Source organism: Akebia trifoliata, chromosome 2, assembly GCF_017979445.1.
Source record: "Akebia trifoliata isolate Shusen 1 chromosome 2, ASM1797944v1, whole genome shotgun sequence".
Classification (NCBI taxonomy): Eukaryota; Viridiplantae; Streptophyta; class Magnoliopsida; order Ranunculales; family Lardizabalaceae; genus Akebia; species Akebia trifoliata.
In genome coordinates this window covers 7,883,165-7,903,042 of record NC_141376.1, presented here as the reverse complement: position 1 = coordinate 7,903,042, position 19,878 = coordinate 7,883,165, and the positions used below count along the sequence as shown (strand labels likewise).

General features: G+C 35.8%; 2 protein-coding genes and 1 pseudogene across 4 annotated transcripts; all 3 read right to left on the bottom strand.

Annotated features, from left to right (window-relative positions):
- Window positions 1-542: 542 nt before the first annotated feature.
- On the bottom strand, window positions 543-2,150 carry LOC147409278 (3-oxo-Delta(4,5)-steroid 5-beta-reductase-like). The gene is made up of 2 exons (XM_086427172.1): window positions 1,989-2,150; window positions 543-1,883 (listed from the first exon to the last, which is right to left on the bottom strand). The coding sequence occupies exons 1-2, from the start codon at window positions 2,025-2,027 to the stop codon at window positions 759-761; spliced, it is 1,164 nt and encodes a 387-aa protein (XP_086283298.1). The 5' UTR covers window positions 2,028-2,150; the 3' UTR covers window positions 543-758.
- A 1,930-nt stretch (window positions 2,151-4,080) lies between these two features.
- LOC147409277 ((S)-8-oxocitronellyl enol synthase ISY1-like) lies at window positions 4,081-5,571 on the bottom strand (annotated as a pseudogene). Its single transcript, XR_015173235.1, has 2 exons — window positions 5,412-5,571; window positions 4,081-5,312 (listed from the first exon to the last, which is right to left on the bottom strand). The product of XR_015173235.1 is annotated as a (S)-8-oxocitronellyl enol synthase ISY1-like (transcript).
- A 1,635-nt stretch (window positions 5,572-7,206) lies between these two features.
- On the bottom strand, window positions 7,207-13,079 carry LOC147409276 (Pentatricopeptide repeat (PPR) superfamily protein). 2 transcript variants are annotated; one of them, XM_086427162.1, is made up of 3 exons: window positions 10,403-13,079; window positions 10,265-10,298; window positions 7,207-7,639 (listed from the first exon to the last, which is right to left on the bottom strand). In XM_086427162.1, exon 1 carries the CDS (start codon window positions 12,997-12,999, stop codon window positions 10,507-10,509), a length of 2,493 nt encoding a protein of 830 aa, XP_086283288.1. In that variant the 5' UTR covers window positions 13,000-13,079; the 3' UTR covers window positions 7,207-7,639; window positions 10,265-10,298; window positions 10,403-10,506. The 2 variants fall into 2 exon arrangements, with proteins under 2 accessions (XP_086283288.1, XP_086283286.1); XM_086427160.1 differs by having other exon boundaries at window positions 10,265-13,079.
- Between the last annotated feature and the right edge of the window lie 6,799 nt (window positions 13,080-19,878).

Sequence of the window (19,878 nt, the reverse complement as noted above, 5' to 3'; positions counted from 1 at the left end):
CCCCTGCCCTCTTAGATGATCCTAGCCATCCAAATAAGGGATCTAGAGATTCTAGAGGAAAGGTATGTAGTTGGGTGAGTAGTAGTGTCTGATACAGATGACTTTTGACTGATGCCACTAGCATGTGGACTACTGATCCAACGGTCGGTCGGTCTCCGTAGATCCGAACAGAGTTCAATTTGGTTGGACCAGTTTGTATTAACCCCTTGTACAAAACTTTCATATAAATCAACAACTGATGTAGAGTTGGATAATCCATGAATAGCCAGCTACTCAAATTTTGGCCCGGTTGAGCAGGATAGAGAACTGCTCTCATTCATAAGTTAAAAAAAGAGTTTGCATATCTGTATGAATGGTTAAGAAATCATTAGGAAATATTTCACATCAATTCAAAAGGGCAAAAAGAAAAAGAAAAAGAGCAACAGATATAATGGGTTATATGTATACAACCCAAAATCAAAATGGATCCTACTTCCTTAAAAGGGGGTTTACACTATTATACACTAATAGTTTAGTTTTGAAAATTTCTCCAAAATCCAGCATGTAAAATAACACTTCTTCATTCATTATTTTGGTTCATACATCACGTACACAAAATTAAAGCGTCACATTCAACAATCATTTAGGAAACTATAAGTTCTCTTTATTTCCATTCTCTCTTTCCTCTTTATTTTACTTTGGACTGAGGATCCAATATGGTGACCGATTCCTCTATAACACAAGGCAGAACAGATCGATCAACACTTCCAAACAATCAATTAAGGAACAATCTTGTAAGCCTTCATCTTATCTATCCAAGAAACAAATGCAGTAGTAGAATTTCTGAAACCCAAGAAGCCATGCTCTTTACTCTTGTTCATATTGTCCAACAACGAATCCATCTTAAAAATAGTATCCACAAACCACCAAACCCCAACCTCCTCTAATTTAGTTGGGCAAAGCTCCTTCTCTTTCACAATCTCATCCCACACTGGACCTTTATCCTTCATCATCTCCTCCAAACTCAACCCCTCTTCAAATTCTGCACATTCCACCCCAAATTGCTCTCCCAAAATCTTCCACAAATGCTTCCATTTGTACAAATCTCCATTACAACAATTAAATGCTTCGTTCTTCGCATAAGGATCAACCGCCGCCCATATCTGATGCTCAGCAATCAGATCCGCATCCGAAGCATCAGAATAACCTTCCCAAGCCGCCCGATTCCCTGGAAATCTCAGAAGCGTCCCCTCATGTTTGCAGATTGTCGCATAAACACAAAGCGTTCCAATTACATTCATCATACTATAAGGAGAGAACCCAAATATATGCCCAGGTCGATGAACCGACCACGTCAACCCCTCCTTCTTCTCCACCTCTTCGAAGAGTATATCTTCGAGTGTGTAATAGAAATTAGGGACGTTTAATCTCGGTAGATCTTCATGAAAGGGCGGATCATGTGGTTCGAACTTTCCGAAAGCTTCGAATGGACCGATGTAGTGTTTTCGGCCTGTTTGGAGACAGATGTGTTGGAGATTGGGCGCGTTTGGGATTACAGCTCGAAGAACGTTACGGAACATGGTGCCGTTGGCTTCGCAGTTTTCGGCTTCGGTGGATCGAGATGTCCAGGTGACATAGAAGATGTGAGTGACATCTGTGAGGGGAGACAGCTTCGAAAGGGTTTCTTCAGTGTTTGAGATGTCGCACTGTACGTATTCGATTGGGTGATCTTCGTTCCATGGAGGACGGTTTCGGCGAGCGACGCCATAGACCTTCCAGGGACCACCGGGTGTGTCAGATAATGGGAGAATTTCGGCCAAGCTGTTACCAACGATTCCGGTCACACCAATTATTAGGCCTACGCTTTGGTACTTGCGTGGACCTTCGTCTTCGTCGAATTTCTTCTGTGAAATTAGAAAAAACCAATCAAAAGAAAATGAAATCAGATTTTAAGCTAAAATTGATTAAAAACAAGAAGAAAAAGAGAAGAATTAGATTGAAATTGGTGCCTTTGCAGCTCCGATCGCTCCTGCCCACCACCAGCTCATTTTAATTTTAGGGATCTTCGACGAGAGAGATAAGGAAAGATAAGGTGGAGATAAGTCGATGAATAAACTAACAATGTGCAAGAAAGAAATATGGACATGCCGTGTAAATTTATTTCCCAAACAAGCTTTACACGTGCTTTTTGTTTGTTTGTTTTTTCTTTTTCATATTCTAATCAAGGGCATAAAAATGGGTCGGATTCGAGTTGGATCTCACTTTGTCCATATTCCAATTTGAATTTTTTATGTCTGGATCTAAATTTGTATCCAAATCCAACTCGGACCTTACTAGATAAAATCATATTTGAATCATTCTCTTTTCACTTAAACAAAATCTTTCCCCTAAGGGCAATGGGAGCATTTGACCCATAAGAATTTTCAATTTTACAAAAGATTAATGAGTTATTGTGATAGATAAAGAAATTTATCTCTATTATCCCAAAAAAAAATTTTGTTACACTCTTAGTTGACCTAAAAATAAATAAATAAATAAATAAAAAATTCACTCTTACATTATCCTCATAAGTTCTTTTAAAACTCTTAGTGCCCCCCATAAAAAAATTTCAACTCTGACACTACCCTCCTGTGGGTAAAATTCTAGCTCCGCCCTTACTTCAACTTGAATTACTTGATTGAGTAAGGTTAGATCAATTAATACTAGATCATTTAATAATTTTTTTTTTTTTGAAAATATCATTTCAAATTCTCATAGATATAGGAATGGATCCATATCCAATCCAGATCTGACAAGGATTGAGGGAAGTGAAACTCATTTTTTGATTTGGATTTACTTTAAGAATCCAAATATGTTAAATTCGGATTTTGGATCACTAGGATAAAATCCGACCCATTTTATGTCTTAAACTAACTAATGTAGTGTCATCCCAAGCACATCATGTGGAGGGAGAACCGACCATACTTGTGGTTTTGATATTAAGAAATAAATTATTGATAGAATATTAGTCTAAAAGATTATCTCAAATATTTGAACAGCTACTTTCAAATGTGAGTGCTATGTATGGTTATTATTGAAGGTGTTGTTGGCACATAACGTAATTGCATACGTAACGGCAGTTTAATCCAAACAGTATTAATGAGAGAATCATCACATAGTTGACTATTATAACAACATCAAATTATAAACTTTGGTTCCTCTGTTTTCTTCCAATCGAGTGTTAGTTTGATCAATTAGTATTTCCTTGAGAAATGTGTCACTCGATGTAGTCCACCAACTCAAAGTATTAAAGATCTCATACGTCATTCACGATGCAAATAGCTTGATGTCAATTTTATGGACCCCAACCCGGAGGGGTTGGTTTAATGGCAATTTCTAAACCAATAAGCAATTAATGTCCATAAGTCATGGGTATAATACCCAATATGAGCATTAATTTCCCAGGGTACCCGGCAAGGCACACTCTCACTTGGTGTGTGGGTGTGTGTGTGTGATGTACGGATATTGCACGTATCTCGAGACTAATCTCTGGACAAGACCATGGTCTATGAATTGGGTAAAAGCCATATATAGTTCGATCCACTGTTTACAGGATGTCTGATTATCCGAAAAAAAAATTACATACCCACTAACCCTATTGATTGGATCTTTGCCAGTCTTAAGCATAAACTTTTATTGGTCCCCCTGGTAGATTTGATGCTTTCATGATTGATTCCTTGTTATTGATTTGAATCATGTTCTGTTCCTCAATTGTAAATTTTGTATTTCCATAGTTTAATTATTATTATTTTTTTCTTTTTCATATGCCTAATGAACGAACATTTTTACTTGAGCGCTGACATCAATCTCTTTTTCCTCAGCTACAATCATCTTTACTATTTGATAATATAAAAAAAAATTTGGCGAAAATGTAAAGAGGTGAAATAAATTCAAAACGCCATGTGTCTTATAATAAGAAAGGTTCCTTCAAAATTTTGATGCAGCATGCACGTGCCCTGCTTCAAGTTAAAAACTAGGGAAATTGCAAAGCTGTTGTTTTTTCACTATATAATCTTTTCAAATTCTTTAATTAATATTTTAAATTATAAAAAAACCCTTTTGATATGTATCACAATCCATTTTTATTAATTACGTTTACACTAAATAAGTTGTGGGACCTCTGTAGTTATTAACTAAGGACAGATCTGAGGTCTCGAGATAATCATTAAGGATCCTAAGGAACAATCTTGTAGGCCTTCATCTTGTATATCCAAGAAATAAATGTAGAAGTAGAATTCCTGAAGCCCAAGAATCCATGCTCTTTGCTCTTGTTCATAGTGTCCAATATCATCGACTCCATCTTTAAAACAATATCCACAAACCACCAAACCCCAACTTCCTCTAATTTAGTTGGGCAAAGCTCCTTCTCTCTCACAATCTCATCCCACACTGGTCCCTTATCTTTCATTATCTCCTCCAAACTCAACCCCTCTTCAAACTCTGCACATTCCACTCCAAATTGTTCTCCCAAAATCTTCCACAAATGTTTCCATTTGAAAACATCTCCATTACTGCAATTAAATGCTTCATTCTTCGCATACGGATCAACTGCTGCCCATAGCTGATGCTCCGCAATCAGATCCGCATCTCAAGCATCCGAATACGGCTGCCCGACTCCCGGGAAATCTTAGAAGCGTACCCTCATGTTTACAGATCGTCGCATAAACACAAAGCGTTCCAATTATATTCATCATGCTGTAAGGAGAGAACCCAAATATATTCCCAGGCCGATGAACCGACCACGTTAATCCCTCTTTCTTCTCCTCCTCTTCAAAGAGTATATCTTCAAGGGTGTAGTAGAAATTAGGAGCGTTTAATCTTGGGAGATCTTCATGGAATGGCGGATCATGAGGTTCGAACTTTCCGAAAGCTTCGAATGGACCAACGTAGTGTTTTCGGCCTGTTTGGAGACAGATGTGTTGGAGATTGGGCGCGTTTGGGATTACAGCTCGAAGAACGTTACTGAACATGGCACCATTGGCTTTGCAGTTTTCGGCTTCGGTGGATCGAGAAGTCCAGGTGACGTAGAAGATGTGAGTGACATCTGTGAGGGGAGAGAGCTTTGTTAGGGTTTCTTCAGGGTTTGAAATGTCGCACTGTATGTATTCGATTGGGTGATCTTCGTTCCATGGAGGACGGTTTCGGCGAGCGACGCCATATACTTTCCAGGGACCACCGGGTGTGTCAGATAATGGGAGAATTTCGGCCAAGCTGTTACCGACGATGCCGGTAATACCGATCACCAAGCCTACGCTTTGGTACTTTCTTGGAACTTCGTCGTCTTCGAATTTCTTCTGTGAAATTAGAAAAATCAATCAAAGAAGATGAAATCAGATTTTAAGCTAAAATTATTAATTTTTTAAAAGAAAAAGAAAATTAGATTAAAATTATGCCTTTGCAGCGCTGATCGCTCTTGCCCACCACCAGCTCATCTTAATTTTAGGGATCTTCGAAGAGAAAAAGAGAGATTATAAGGACGGGAAGATATGAGTAAACTACGTGCATGACATATGTACCTGCTGTGTTGATTTATTTATTTTCATTGAAGCTTTTTACACGTGTTTTTTTTTAAAACTTCGATTGGCTTTTTGTAAGTCAGGATAGCCCGTTACTAAAATTTCAAAACTTACTAAGGCCCATTGGGTTCTCATGGATTACCCCATTGACAATCCAACCACATAGACTTCTAGAATTCATGGAAAAACTCATATTAAAATATATATATTGAAAATGGATGGTATATAAAATTTCGTACCATGTGGTATATTTCGTATCATGTTTTTGAAATTTTAAAACTTCTATTTTTTAATAATATATATTTTCTCACATGAATTTTAATTTTTGAAAGTTTGATAGTTGTTCATTTTTAAGATTTTGATCAAGTTCAAAAAATGATAATTTATCTATTTTTATTTTTATTTTTGAGAACATAAAATTTTCCAAGAATCTATAAGACTGGTGTTGGATTGCCGATGGACTAATACATGAGAGTGGGCTCAAAGACACTTACTAAGATATGAAATCTTATTAAGTTGGTCGGACTACCTATGAGATATGAATCCGTCACGTGGAGGGAGAAGAAACTTTTGGTTTTGATATTAAAAGGTAAATTACTCAAATATTTTGACAGTAACTTAGGTAATTGGGAATTTTGGTCTTATTAAAGGTGAAGACTGCATGGATTGCACATAAACGTCACTGCTTACGTTAGGCAACAGCAGTTTAATGATACGAACAGTACTCTCTAATGAGGGTTGGAGATAAGGATGATGGCATAGTTTGACCACTAGGAGCTCATCGCTACTTTTGCACCTTTCCTTGACAAGTGTCCATCTTTGATTTCTTCCAATTGAGTGAAAGGTTTGACATTGAAGATCTCTGGATACGTCATTCATGATTTAAATTTGTTGTTGGTCATAACACCAATTAAACTTGATTGGTCCCTTGTTAGATTTGATGCTTTCATGGTTAATTACTTGTTTTGATTGCTTTGGTTCTCAATTTTAAACTTTGAAATCCATAAGTCAACTAATTATTTACACATAAAATAAAAAACTAATTTATTTCTTTTATAGGTCCAATGGATATTACAGGTTGATGCATCCAATTGAGTGTGTCACTAGCCGTTTTAAATTTTATTTTTTATTTTTTATTTTTTATAGTTACAAACATGTATTATAATCCATCTTTATTGTGTGAAAAAGATGTGTGGAGTCTTTTGTATTGACTTAATCCCTATTTATACGATCATTTGTGGATAATATTTTGATGATCTAGAGGTAATCATTAATTTACATATCATCATCATATATTTTCAATCCATTCTGACATTCTTGTCCTCACAAAAATTAACATAAAATTAAAAAAAAAAAAAAAACTTGACTAATACTTTAATAAAGTATTTTTTTAACATACCACATTGACAATCACTCATCGTATGATTTCTAGTTCTTCATCTTTTCATTTTATGTGTGAGTAGTGCGGAGGCATACGTATTAAGTCGATTCATCGTTTATATTTTCAGTTTCACATTGATTTAATTGAATAGACCCAAGTTACAACATTAGGTTTACACTTCTTTAATTAACAAGAATTAACTTCAGAAAGGCCTATCATATCATGCTAACGAATCAACATAATTAACAGGTAACAACATTACTATAAAGATTAATAATGAGACAACTAGAGATATAGGAAACATTACAAGGCATGCAAATCTTCAAAATAATGAGCTCAGAAAGAAGCTTAACAGACTACTATGCGGGAACATAAAAGAAGTTATTACATAAGTATCCCAAGCCCAACTATTTGGGGTCGGCAAGTTCGCTAAATACTTAGAAAAAATTCCATTATATACATTGTGTTTAAGAGAATAACTCTATGGAAAAATAAGAAAGGGAGAAAAGCAGAAGCAACATAATGAATGTTCATGGGGCATCACATGACCAATTTGAATGAGGGACCTCACAAATAGTTTCAAGGGATATCCATGGTGTGCACATTCTGCATGGCCTACAATACTTGATAGGAAGATCAAACTTGGAAGCAGTACTTAGAGAAGGAGAGCGGCTTTACATCCCATTGCTTCTTTCTCAAATTTCTGGTACAATTCCTGACAAAACTGCGAGTTTACTATTTGATTATTCTTCAAGCTCTAAAATCAATTTGCTGAATCTATTTAGAAAGATAAATATTCATCTCTAGAGACTCATCAAATAAAATATTCATTTCTGAGAGGAGGCATAAAGAATTCAGACCTAACCTTGAATCGAGAAGAGATGGGAATGACGAAACTAATGACTGCAGAAGATTCTATTGAAAACAAATACTAATGATTTATAGGGTGGGATGGCGGAACAAACCAATTTTATTCTGAGAGGTTATGGAATGCCCCAACAAATGAAAAGAAATTGAAAGAGGAAATTTTCGCTTGCGAAAGCCTTAGTAGATTGCTAAGTTTTGGGCGATATCATACATCTTCACTGGCTCGTGAGGGACTCTCGTCACACATGTTTCTCCAAGGAACAAGCAGAAAACCCTACATGTCATTAGTTTAAAAAAATGAATACCTAAGCACAGACTTTGATTTCATACTAATCATAATCCTTGTTTTCGATTTATGACAAACAGTTGTTTAGTACCCTGCTGTTTGTCCCCATAGAAGAGGGGTAAAATTGATGTTTTTCATGCAAACTTTGACTAATTGAAATATACATCCTCAAGTGCAAGGGTCTAACTCTTGCTATATTTCATTTCGATATGACCAAAGACTATGTAACGAGGATTTTCCAAAGTGCATCATATGGGCATCCAAGAAAGGGTCAGACTACTAGAGCACACAACCACTTCACCACATGGCAGAGATTGCACAGGCCAAATACAACCTTTAGATTATCAACACCTCAAAAGCTGACCTTGATGAGGTAAAACCATATTTGACCAAGATTCTTTCCAAGCTAAACTTGGGACTTATAAGATCAAGAAAACTCCATCTAAGGTTGAAGCTCACAACTCACCATCGACAAGAGTCTTAAGGATCATAGCATGCCTCTCCAAATCAGATTAAACAAAAAGGATGCTTGTCAATTTTTTCAGAGAAGGTTGTTGCCTATAGATACACTCCTGCTGCGCTAGATTACATCAATCACACACACACACACACACACAATGTGAATGAAAAGCTTTTCAAAATCTGTTGGGCACTGTAAGTTGGTGACAACTTTTTCTTGTGAGGGATTATTCACTAAGAAAAGAAAGGAGTATTTGATGCTAAGGTGTTAGCTTTGCTAAGTTGGTCAAAGCCTGTGAGTGTAGATACCATGACCTTGGTTCGAAACCCGCCTTCACACACTAGTTACTAACCACCAACCTGCCTGTCCCCTTGCACACCCCCCCCCCCCCCCCCCTCTCCCTCTTTCTCTCTCCCCAAAAAATAAATGAGAGGACCTGGTGATAACATAACAATGTTGCTTCATAGTTTGAAGTAGTCTCTACTATATATAATAAAATGAAATGATTGTGAGTTTGTGACAATTATCATATTTGGCCTTTTTTTTCCAAACTTATTTCCCCTATAGTCTATATTCATGAGATACCATTATTTACAGCAGTTTTGTAATTTATGGAGAGAACCTCTAATAACTATCTATAAAGTTACCTAAATTTACAGTAGTGCTAAACAATTTTATTGCAGCCAACCTCCCTCCCTCTGTCTCTTTTCTTTTGATAAGCAAAACTTCATCTAAAAAGGAGGTCAAGATGACCAACCAATTACAAAGAGACACCAATGAACAACAACAAAAGGCCCACAACATTAGATAAATCAATTGGAATGCTACAGATCCCCTCACATCTCCCGAATAAGTCTTCAAAGAATACGCCTGTAAACTCCTAGAAGATTTTCACCAAAATAATAAAAATCCAAAAATTGAGATGAAGATCTCCTTTTATGTATAAGTAGCATTTACACATTTGTAACACCGATGTAGCTTTTCTGTAGGAAGATAACTTCAAAATACACTACCTAAGAGCTTAATCATAATTTAAACATCTGCAAGTTGTCTTAGACTCAACCCATATTGAAGAGAAGGTTTTTCATCTATCAAAAAAAAAGACAATGTTTTTCACTTAACCTCCCAAAGTAAAATGTAGAAAATTGGGGATGGAATACTTAAAAACACTTCACATTTAAAGTTCAATCATGACGAATTCAACTAACGAAAATCTTACAATTAAACTTCACCAAGTTATAAATCAACAAAATTCGTTAATTTCACCTGAAAATTAACTACTTAACACTATAATCATGCTTTTATTTTTAGTTTTTCTACGCTAAGAATCAATTTTTATTCTTCACAACATTTCAATTCCGTATGCAACTTCAAAGAAAGAATGCACAATATAAAATTTACATTTACAAGCTACAAAATAAAAGAGTAGATCACGAGTTAAGCAAATAACTAACAATATTGCAGGAAGCAGGAAAAATCTATAGAGTCCGTATCCAGTTGATACCAAGGTTATGTGATGTAAATGAAAGTATCTGGATATCACAGACTACAAAATATTTATCTTTTCAAGAACACTATTGAAGAAAAAGACAACAATCTACCCTTAACATAATACAAAAACGATTGGTGAACACCACCACTGATGGGAAACAATTGCATGGGATAACAATCATAGAGAAGATGATCAATTGCATAAATTGATAATTATTTAATTGCTATACAGTTGATGCGCATACCATTGATGGAAGTCGAATGTCCGCATCATCTTCTCTGCAGAGATTGACAACCATTACACAGATAATAAGTTTGCAGAAACTAAGGCAAACACGTACAAAAAATCAATTGACTTCAAGCAGGAAGAGTAACTAACATACTTGCACCAAAGGGAGATCAAGGAAATGGGCAAATACAAGTCTTGGAAACTAAGATGCACACCAACTGATCAGCCACTCTGTTCCGAGAAGTGAATCTTCTAAAACTATCTCTTTGTTATCCGTTCTAATAACCGACACTCTTCTTCCTTGGAAATGTGCGGATCAAGCTTTTGAAGGTTATGGACAAACATGCTTGCCTCGTCTTTTCTACCATGCTTACAGTACCAATCCACAATGGAGTTGTAAGTGCTCTGGTTAGGCCTACACCCATGTTTGATCATGTATTGGATGACATCAATGGCCTCAACAAACATTGAATGGGCTGCATAGATAGCAACAAATGTGTTATAAGTGATCACATCAGGACTAACCCCTGAATCCACCATTTCCAAGAATATCCGTGAGGCATCTTGCATTCGACCTTTCCTTCCGTAGGCGAAAATGACAGTGTTGTAAGAGACAGGATCGGGATTTAATCCATTTGCCTGTATTTCTCTGAGAATTTTTTCCGATTTCTCAAAGTTTTCTGATCGACTATACATATACATCAAGCTATTGTAAGTCGTCAAGCTAGGAGTGAACCCACTTTCCTTCATAAATTGTAAGATCTCACTTGCTTCCGCAATCATCTGCCTCCTTCCATAGATGGACACCATGGCATTCAAAGTAGTTATGTCGGGTGAACACCCTATTCTTTTCAACTCCAAGAAAGCTCGTTCGGTTTCCATTAGTAGATCACTTTTGCTATTAACAAGGATGAGAGTCTTCAAGAGCACAGCATGGGGTTTGATAACGTCAGAGTATATCTCATCAGCGAGAGCACGCATCCGATCAATCTCCTTACCATTGGCATAAGCATGAAGCAAGGAGGAGTAACTAAGCTCATTGGGTTTACACCGACCACTGTCCTTCATTTCTGCGAGTATTTTCTCCGCTTGTTTCCAAAGCCCTCCGCGAGCCAATGCAGCCAATACAGCATTATAGGTGGAAAGGTCGGGTGTGACCCCAGAGTCCAGCATTCTCTTGTAAACAACCATAGCTTGGTCGAATGACCCACACCGACTGTAAGCACTAATCAAGGTATTGAATGTATCCCTCTCGGGTACAAAACCCGCTCTTTTCATTTCCTTAAATACCCCTGTCACCTCTGTATCCATCCCATTCTGCCCAAACACTGCCAATAGAGTGTTCCAAGTAACAATATCCGGGGTGCACTCACAAGTCCTTATCTCTTCAAAGATCTTCATCATCTCCGTAAACTTTCCACGGTTTCCATGCATCTTGATAAGGGCATTGAACGTGCATATATTCGGTTTGCACCCAATACTTCTCATCTCCTCAAAAATCTTTACTGCCAACTCATCCTTCCCAGCCTTCTCAAATCCTGACAACAAGGTTGTATAAGTAAATACATCTGACCTAATCCCTTTTTCAACCATTTGGGTCTTGAGCTCCATTGCTTCATCCAACAACCCACCTCGAGCATAAGCCGAAATCAATGTATTATAAGTCACAATGCTGGGGGAAAACCCATTTGCTTCCATTTCTCTCAAAACTTTCATTGCTTCCTTGGGCCGTCGAGACTTCCCATAAACATCCAATAATACATTATAGGTAACCTTATCAGGCGTAAAACCAGCCAATTTCATCTCTTCAAAGATCTCGGCGGCTTCTTCACATAAAGAACCACGCCTACAACAACTAATGAGAGTGTTGTAAGTGTAAGAATCCGCTACGACACCTTGACTCTTCATTCCATCGACAATCGACATAATCTTATTCCACGGCATACCCATCTTCCCATACACATTGAGAATAACATTGTAAGTTATTAAAGTCGGTCGACACCCCTCTTCTTGCATTTTCTTAAAAACCAACACAGCTTCGCGATACCTCCCATTGGTCGCACAAGCGGATATCATAGACGTATAAGCATAAACATCAATTGCAAAACCCTCATGACGAAGAGTGTGAAGTAAAGAAGAGGCATCGGAAATCCGGCCTTCTTTGCCAAGTGATGCAATAAGTACAGCAATAATGGACCCTTTCAAAAGAAATTCGGAATCATTATGATTCCGAATCCATTGGAAGACTCTCAAAGCCAATTCACATTTCTTATGAAACCCTAAGGCTTTAATTATGCCCAAGAGATCCACGGATAGAGAATCTAAGTCGACATTCGATTCTTGTGGTTGATTTAAAGTGTGAAGTAATTCGTCAATTTGAATATCGTGAGTTTCAGACTTAAGTAGGGTTTGGAGTATTTTCTGACCTTGTGAGGATAAACGATCAGACAGCCATGGTTTTCCTCTGCTGGTGTTGCGAGAGTTGCCGAGGCGAGTTCGTCTTCTGGGGAGGATTGAAGAATGTGAAGAGTGAGGGTTGTTTGGGGATTGAGAGTTAGGATTTTGATAGGAGTTAGGGTTTTGGAGGAGAATGTCTTGAAGAAGAGTTAATGGAGAAGAAGTGGTGGTGGTGGTGGTGGGAGGGGTGGGAGTGTGAATTGGTTGGAAATGTTGGGATTGGTCTTGAAATATGGGTTTTTGTGGAGGAGGTGGACCTGGTAGAAGGAGAGGCAGAGCTACCTTATCTGCCATGTCCAGAGAGAGAGAGAGAGGTTTGAGCTTCTGAAATGAAGCTAAGGTTGAGGGATGATGGACAAAGGAGGGAGAGATTAAGATACTTGGTATCTAACGACTGTAATGGTCTGTTCAAGTGGGACCCACATGATTTATTTCATCTACGCCACAGAAAAATAAGGCTAACAATCCCGAATCCCGATAATGAAAGCTAATAAACTAATTTGTTAACACCTATAATTAACAGTGTGAACATATGTAGCTTAGTGAAATGGATCATTTGTATTTCGTAACTGGACTTTTAAAAACATAATTGAAGCCAGGCCCATTAGAGCTCCATCCCAAACATATAGTGGGGTGGGGGGAATGTTATCTAAGCTTGATAATACTGTCCAGGCCTATTTCTCTACTAAAAAAATTAGTTAAGATTGGGATTTGTTTGATGAATAATGATTTTCGGGTTCCCCCCTCTGACATACTCCCCCCATACACTCCTGATGTGGCATGTGCTAGAACAATCGATTTTTTTTCTCTAGATACACAACTGCATAGATTTATGGGGGATTGCAATGGTGTATCCCGAGAAAATCTATGGTTCTAACTCATGCCACATCAGGAGAGTATGGTGGAGTATGTCGGAGGGGGGGGGGAGTCAGAAAATCATGACTCTTCGTTGATATATATCAAGAATCGTAATAAGTGACTCCTCCCTTTGACATACAACCCCCTAGCACAGAACCGTTGATCATTTGTCTCGAGATATACAAGAAAAAGATTTATGATTTTGTGTATCCCAAGACAAATGATCTACGGTTCTGTGGTAGGGGGGTGTATGTCATAGGAGGGCGTCAGAAAATCATTGTTCATACATAAATTATTAATCTTTTAGTCACAGTAGAGAAGATGGGTAGTTTGATCATGATGGTGGTGGTGAATGGTGATAGCGCGATAGGGCTGTCAATTGAGACGGCTGGCCCACTAACTTGATCTGGCCCAATTGAAAAAATTAGGTTTATGGCCTTTATGTTTAACCCACCGAGTATGGGATTTGGGAACAAAAAATTTCAGCCCATTAAATTGGACCAGGCAAGGGCTTGAATAAAATAAAGAAAGCTTTTACTGCCACACCAACTTTTGCCAACGCCAACCCAAGATTTATGTTAATTCTTTGGTGATTTACATATGAATTGGGGTGGCAAAAGCAAAAGTTGGTTTGGAGATAAGATCTCTTACCAATATTTTGATTGGTAAAGGAAGAAGAGAAATGTGTTATAATTATTTTGCCTTTAAAGTCTATATGGTCTCCTATAAGGGCAAGAAATAAATGGGGGCAAACACTGAAATTCTTATATCAAAGGAGTGGAAAGGAGGATAAATTTAATACTTTTTAAAACCTAAGAATCAAGCTGATCCCAGCTTGAACCCATTACGCCCGAGCTTGGGCTTATTTGACTTAGGCCCGATCAGTCTTTTTGACATGTAACACCATCTTGACTGTCATCACTATATTTTTGTTTTCCCCCTCTATTACACCTTTATACCCTTCGACTTACACATTTCTTGTTCTTGGGGTGTAAAAACAACCTTCATTGTATATGATCAAATAATTTCAATTGACCTTTTCTTAGCTTATTACCAATTAGAATTATTCCTACATTTGTCTAATATATTCATTTCTAATTTTAATCTTTTATTTAACTCATTTATCTTGTTTCTTGTCAATCCATGGAAAAGAAATTAACAGAAATGTTGGAATATAAGATTGGATATAAAATTTCGAGGCCTTAAATTGAAAGGTAATCATGATTATGGCATTCAACTTAAGAATAATGTAACCAACGAATGTTGGGTGTAGTAGCCATGGCTATAGAAGAAGTCATTTATTGAGAAATCTTGGAATAAGATTACATATCCCATTATATTTATGTAGATTCAAAATATCCAAGAATTTGGAAAGATAATCAATCTTTTATAATATATCTAATTGATCATAATTAATGCAATCTAAGATCTTTAAGATATCTGATGATATATAGTGTATCTCATGCACATTATTATAATGCATACACCTTAACTCCATCACCCTTTTCTGCTTTTGCATGGTCCTTTAAAGAGAGACTATGCAATTGATTACATGAAATATTAGTCCTTGATCTCATGTAGTAGTTCATAATGGATAGTCGCAAACGTCCAATTATGCTTGATGGTGGTTGTTGCCTATCTGTGAAGTCTATTATCGTCTAATCCCGCTCATTTTTTAGTTTGTCGAAGTTGGTGACCCATTAGATGAAGTCTGTCGTGATCTCTCCCATACGCATACGAATAAGGATTGTGTTTAAATACATGATCTCTCATTAAAAATATTTTACATAAAATGAAAATTGAGATCGTGAAGCATTAACTTGTAAAGTATGGAGGTTTGTAGAAACATAGAGAAAAGTGAGACTTTTACTGAAAAAAATAATTAACTACTAGTAAAGAGAATTAAATGATTTAGGTTTGACAATGGCGATTGTGCCATCACCAAATAACGACACGCCAAGATCATGTTGTCAATAGAGTTTAGGCTCTAATACCATATAAAAGATGTGAATTTATTGAGAATTCTTGGATGAAGATTACATATCTCATTGAATTTATATAGATTCAAAATATTCATAAATATGGAAAGATAATTAATCAATCCATCATCATATACTTAATTGATCCTAATCAATGCAAATATAAAATCTTCAAGAGATGTGATGAGATACGCCATAGCATTGATTTAGTGTATTTCATTCACATTATTATATATAATGCATACACCTTATCTCTATCAATGGTCTCCTTATAAAATGGAGAGATCTTGAGTTCAAGCTCCTTTGTTGGCTGCTCAGAGGGGTTTATCGTGGCTTACTTGGTAAGTGAGGTTTGTGGGGGTATTGCATGTACCTAAGTGATTTGGGCGAGATATGGACACTCCCGTCATTAAAAAAAAAAGTTTAGGAACATTGCATTCTAAATTGTCAGAATGCAAGTTTATACATTTGTAAATAAGAATAATTTTACTAAAAATGAAAATATTAGAATAGAGTAACTTTATTACTTTGACATTAGTCACTATTGATATTTATATAAAGGGCCAAGATCCCTTGACTCTTAAGAAACTCATGAAAAAAACACATGATCCTTTAGATGCAAAATCCAATTGTTGAGATTTATCCTTGGGATAAGTATGTCTGAGATTTATGTTATTAAGATACTCAAAAATCTCAACCATTGGATTTGTGTTTAAAGGATTGGGATCATGTATTTTCTTCATGAGTCATTCTTAGGAGTCAATGGATCCCAACCCTTATATAAATATTTAATATTTAACATTTAATTAAAATATATTTATTTATATAATAAGATAATTTAAGCAACTTAATGATTGTTTGTAGCTCTTTGTAATTATAAATTACTCTAAATAATAAAGTCACAAGTAGATACTGGAGGGAAAATTTTGAAATAGTCGTCAAAGACTCAAATTGTAAATTTAGGTTTTTGATTTGTAATTCGGATAAATTTGTTATGTGGTAGGGATCAATCATCAATATTTTGTTTGATAACTATTTGATTAGTAATTCAGATAAATTTGGGAAATTTTCAAGCAGAGGGATACATTGAAAACAATCGAGCTGGAGATAGTATTAAAAAATCACTATTTTTTGGTAAAATTGATGATTTTTTATTAATCTCAAAGTTATAGAAAAAAAAAATCATCAATTTAAATATATATATTTGATGTTCTCAACTCAGCTGATTAATCCCCCATTAATTCAACAGAACCCCTTTTAGCAATCTTTTTTCAAATTTTGTATTGCATGAGTTTTAGATTTCGAAACCATGAACCATAAAGAAAAACTAATCAGGAGTCAAGTGTGTCGAGTCGACTCAAATACTCAACTGTGTTGATGAATCAACTCGACATGCAATTTTGGGAGGTTGCGCTCATTATTTATCCAATTTAAGAGCAAACCAATGTGGACTCCAAAGTCCAAACTATTGTTTTGATTAGATTGGAGGCCCACAAAGCACAATGGTAATGATGAGTTCCATATGTTCTTTGGAGGTATGTGATAGGCAAAAACACAGTACACACCCTCTACAGAGTGGAGGAGAGAGGTCTCTCATTAAATCTACAAACTGAAATATTCAGAAATGATCTTAATAATTCATTTTACATTCCACTGGACATAACAGATCGACATGATAATATTAAGATAGATAGATATAAAGATTGAAAAATAAAATTAAAAATAAATACATTTGAAAAAAAAAGAAAAAATTAACTTCATTAAAAGATAAATTAAAATAAAGTCTATTAAGATGATTTGAATATATTTAATGAAAGTTGATTAAAGTTGCAATATAAAAGATATATAAACTAGCCAACAAGTGTTGGATATAGTGACTAAGACATCCTTTCAAAAAAAAAAAGAGGTTTTGAGTTCATGTCTTTTATTGGCCGACGCCCACATGAATTTATCCCTATTTTATTGGTATGTGTGGTTTGTAAGGTATTTCGTGTATGTAGTGGATTTAGGCCTACACGTCGGAAAATCTCATCATTAAAAAAAATAGATATACACACTAAAGATTCTACAAACATGAAGAAAGGATCTAATAAAACATAAATTAAGATAATGTAAGTAAATATATATATTCTGCTTTAATAATAGAAAATGTGAATCTCAATAAAATTTTATGAAAGAATAAGATTCGTTTAACTGATCCTTAATGCCAAACCTTTGGGATAAGACTTCGATGATGCTGGCAAAGGTGCCGTATAACCTTTACTTTAGATCAAGCAACGTGTCTGGCTGGGATTCAAAAATACTTCGAAGTGTGAATGTCCCAACATTGGCAAACATTAAAAAAATCTAAATTTTTGTCTATAAATAATTCTTTTTGATTGGAAATCTACCTAAGTAATTGTCTCACCTTTTTTATCCAAAACAAAGAAGAAAGCACACGTTAATTTACTTAACGAAAGATTGATTAATCAAATGGAAAAATAACCACAGCCATCATGATCCAAGCGACAACTCATCTTTAATAAAATGTACTTAAATCCAAAACTTTACAGAATTCAGTCTAATTTCAACATTGTCAAACCCTCTAAACAGAAACTTGCCAACCCTAAAAAGTGTAGCTAAAGGCTATATATGCTTTAAACCCATTGAGTTGGCCCAAAACTTGGTCGCGTTGACTCAAAAATTAACTGATTCGGATTAAAAACGGCCAAGCTATGTATCATATTCTGAAGACTTTTCAATATATTACTTAATATTATCTTCGGAAACAAAAGATGAATACTGGTCTTTCCAACACCTCAAGAAACAACCCTCCAGGGTTAAACACAGATGGTAATGGGTGCGGGGTTTAAATGCCTACCACGTGAGGTTGAATCTTGCTGAGTGGGTTAATGCGAGCGGTCCCATGATGATTAGTTTCGCCAATGTGTGAAGACTGAAGACACCTAGGTTAGCAAAAAGTACAAAAAGAAAACTCTAAGAAATATGGTTGTATGCCGACTCTTCAAGTTTTCTTCTCCAATTAATCACCTTATCTAGAGTTCGTGTATTATCGGAAAATCACAATTTGGAATGTAAACTACAATTTTATTAGGTAAGGAATTAGCTTAAACGGAGAGAACTGAGTACCTGAAACTTTATTAGGCCTCTCGCCTCCTTTTACGCATATTTGGAGGGGCTAACATGAACAAAAGTGAAAAACATCTACTTTGCAATGTTAGTGATTGTGAGTTGTTTGAGAATAAGATATGTGGATTGGATTAGCAAACATAAGATACAAAACTATATCATCGCGGATGTATCTCATCACAAATAGCTGATTGTGATGGAGAATGATACGTACATTTAATATATATCGATTAAAATATTCTTCATTTGGAAGAATCGATAATTAGAATTTTTCATATTAGGTTAATTTCCATATCTCATTGAAGTACTATCTATAAATACATCATTAGAGTTCATGTAATAATTTTCAAGAATTCTCGATAAAGTTTCTTCTATATGATATCAAAGCCCAAGGTCTACTAAGAGAACAATCTTTGTGCACCGTTCTTTTTTTTTTAATATCGTCAGACCTAAATTCTTTATTTTTTTCCTTCTATTTATTATTCCTTTAATATTCTTCAATACAAATCAAACTTTCCTATATATCACTGTTAGTCTCCTTAGTCCACACGTTCATGCCTCATGATATTTATTATTATTATTATCTAAAATCTCCCTAATGAGAGTTCTTTTAGAAATAGTGCACATGACAATGATGGACTTCACAAACATGCAATGACCACTGACGAATACAATTGGTATTTCATGATCTATAAACATGTCATCTAACATGATTAAGAGAAATTATTTAATGAAATCAATTGCATATTCCTTCTTTGAATGATTGTGCAATTGTTAGAGGATGTTAGAGAATAACATGCATTGTATTAAGATGAATGAGATACACTTCATTATTGCCAATTGCGTAATTGTGAGACTTCAGTTGAACGACTAGACATAATATTTAGAATTCAAGATAATTCTTTCAAGTATACTAAAAAAAATGAAATTGAAAGTGAGACTACGTAGTTGGTGTTCAATATCCGGTATGAGCAATATTTTCTGGGGGCTACTTGTGAGGGCGTTCACTCACTTACCCGGTGCATGTGATGTGCGGGCGTTACACGTGCCCGAGAGAGGGTCTCATATACCTTGGCTCATCTGGTCCTCCTAGTTGGACTTAAGTCCGAACAACCCCCGTTATTCAAAAAAAAAAAAAACTACTCAACACAAGATGTTCCCTTCTAACATGCCCATCGTTTTCTTTTGATGAACAACTTGAATTATT